At 36.0% G+C, this 2,500-nt stretch overlaps 2 protein-coding genes across 2 annotated transcripts in view; both read right to left on the reverse strand.

The window, feature by feature from the left end:
• Positions 1-2,500, reverse strand: part of LOC144957934 (uncharacterized) — a 21,862-nt gene that overhangs the window by 9,172 nt on the left and 10,190 nt on the right. The window lies entirely within an intron of this gene.
• Positions 1-2,500, reverse strand: part of LOC144958079 (uncharacterized) — a 3,825-nt gene that overhangs the window by 924 nt on the left and 401 nt on the right. The window contains exon 1 of the mRNA XM_078889691.1: positions 1-2,500. This exon is cut by the window's left edge and continues 924 nt beyond it; it is cut by the window's right edge and continues 401 nt beyond it. Within this exon, the coding sequence (XP_078745817.1) occupies positions 824-2,035 (1,212 nt within the window). The 5' untranslated portion in view covers positions 2,036-2,500 and the 3' untranslated portion in view covers positions 1-823.

The following is a 2,500-nucleotide window of genomic DNA, read 5'->3' on the forward strand; positions in this document are numbered from 1 at the left end:
GACCTTTCTTTTTACTTGGCAATGTATAAAATGTAACTGCATAAAAAGATTAAAGAAAAGCGAATAATACTCCTCTTTGTGAAAATGTCCTCCTTAATCTAAGTTATATAACATACATACAGACAGTAAACCATTTTTACTTCGAAATTCTGGAATAGTGGTGGCCCCTTTTTGGACATAATTTTGAGACGAGATCCGAAAATCCGTGCGCTGTCAATGTAGCAATGACCGCGTATTTCACAAAAAGTGTGGAAACCCATTCAAGGGAAGATCAATAATAACCTGATACATCCGGCTCAACCAAGATCTAGGAAAAGCAGCAAGAGCAGCAGCTGATCCCAACACCTTTGAGGATCTTCAGGCACTGCAGACGATTGCTGTGGATTGACAAACCTGAACAATGACCTGGTAGATATAACCTGTGCAATGACAGAGGTGCAAAAGGCTCATAATTTCTTTTTCTTTTTAATGCTTTCATCTCTCAGATAAAAACTTTATCACGTTTATTTCATCATGTTCTACAAATTTTTGTTGAAACCCGTCAAACTTTCATGTTGTCAAGCCAAAGAATGATTTTAAAAAGTCCGATGCGAAATTACAATTAAGTTTTCAAATTATATTGAAAACTATAATAGAATTTGTGCCAATATTCTTTTTCAAAATGTCCAAGTATGATCTGAAGACTATAATACTATTGTTTAAAAGATCACAATTTTCAGCAAAATATATTTAAACATTAAATAAAAAAGCTTTAATATCACAATATGTTGGTAAATCTTTGAGTGTACCAAAGTCTTAGTTTGACCGATAGGACGCCTTGGGATTATGATATACGAGTTTTAACTGTGTTTGTCAATGTATTCCTTTTTGTCACAAAATATGACAAGAACATATTCCTATAGTTAGAGCTCATTCTATAGTATATAAATATATTTATACTGGAGTTTATGGTGGCTGACACGAAGGTACTGCTATACAAAATTCCTGTCAGTCTTTGGAATTGACCTTTGGTCCTCATTCGAGGGTCGATAGATCGCACTATCAAGAAAATCAATTCGGGCATGTAGCAGATACAGAAAATCACAGAGATAACCGTTATCATTCGAACTAGCCTCGTTTCTTTATTGCCTTCAGATTGAGCCTTTTTCTGACGTTGGGTCGAATTCAGTGTGCTAGATTTAGCTGGATTGTGACGATCGTTGATGCATTCAGAATCAGAGACGCTAATTTTGGAGACTCTTTTAGTTGGTCTGCTCATTTTCTCTCTCCATTCTTTTGATGTCTTTACGTAAGTGATAGTTACAACGGTTGAAACCAAAACTGTGATAATAGAGATAAAACTGGTGGCAAAATAATTGGTGTACAAAACTATGTTATGCCAAAATTCTCGATCAGAACTAAACACTAAAACTAATTTGGTTATATTTGTCTTTTTTTGGCTCACAAAACTAAGCCTTTCTGTCAGGTATACGGGGATATGACTCGCAAATCCATATGTAAATATAACAAGAAGATTTATCAGAGAACGCCGAGGAGTGAAAATTCTCTGGACGTGGAATGGAATTACCACACACATACACCGTTCGAAAGCCACGTAAGCCGTTATCATTCTGGTTATGGTTATGAAAATCGTATGCGGCCATCCTACGGAGAGATATACAATACCAAACAGATCCACCGGAAGATTTGGGATGTCAGCTACGATCATAGAAAACCCAATGCTCTGGAGAGTGTTGGTTAGGGCCACACCTAGATCAGCAATGGCTAGAAAGAAAAGGTTGACTGTGCTGCCTGAAGAGAACAATCCTTGCTTAATGAACACGATGATGTTGATAATATTGGTGGTCGTTCCAAACAGTCCAAAGATAAAGCTGAGAATGACAAAGAAAACAACCTGAAGAATTAAATGAGTTTGCTCATCCAGAAGCATCCCGTGATCCAAATTGTCATTAGTGTGTAAGTCCAGATGGAAGGGTGCTGTGGGTTTGGATGTGTCATTTTGGGAAAGTGGTAACTCAATCCTTCTATCGACCATTCTTGAGATTTTAGTTACATGCAGTTCTGTCACTAGTTATGGCAAGTAGAGCAATAACTACAAAGGATTTTAACAAAACACAGACTTGTATGTAGAATTGTTGACTGCTTTAAATCAGTCAGAGAGAGTGATATTATGTGAAATGTTTGTATCCCAAATTGTTATGGGCTCCTTGTTGTAATGGAAATACTCTCAAACCAATGTACAATAATGTCGATTACTGCAATGTTAAATCAAACCCATAATACTGTTCGGTTATCAGACTTACAAATTTGTTCACAAATGTCCAAAACAATTAACCGACTGATATCAGTTGAGAAAAATAACAATATATAAACGGCATTTAGATGTTTCTGCTGGCTTGAGACTCTTTGTAAAGCGCAATGAGCACATTAAATGGATATATAGAGCTATATAAAAGCTCAACAATTTTTAGATAACCGGGTTGTATTAATCATATTATAG

This window comes from Berghia stephanieae, chromosome 12 (assembly GCF_034508935.2).
Source record: "Berghia stephanieae isolate SIO BIC M18660-M18661 chromosome 12, UCSD_Bste_1.3, whole genome shotgun sequence".
NCBI classification, from domain to species: Eukaryota; Metazoa; Mollusca; class Gastropoda; order Nudibranchia; family Aeolidiidae; genus Berghia; species Berghia stephanieae.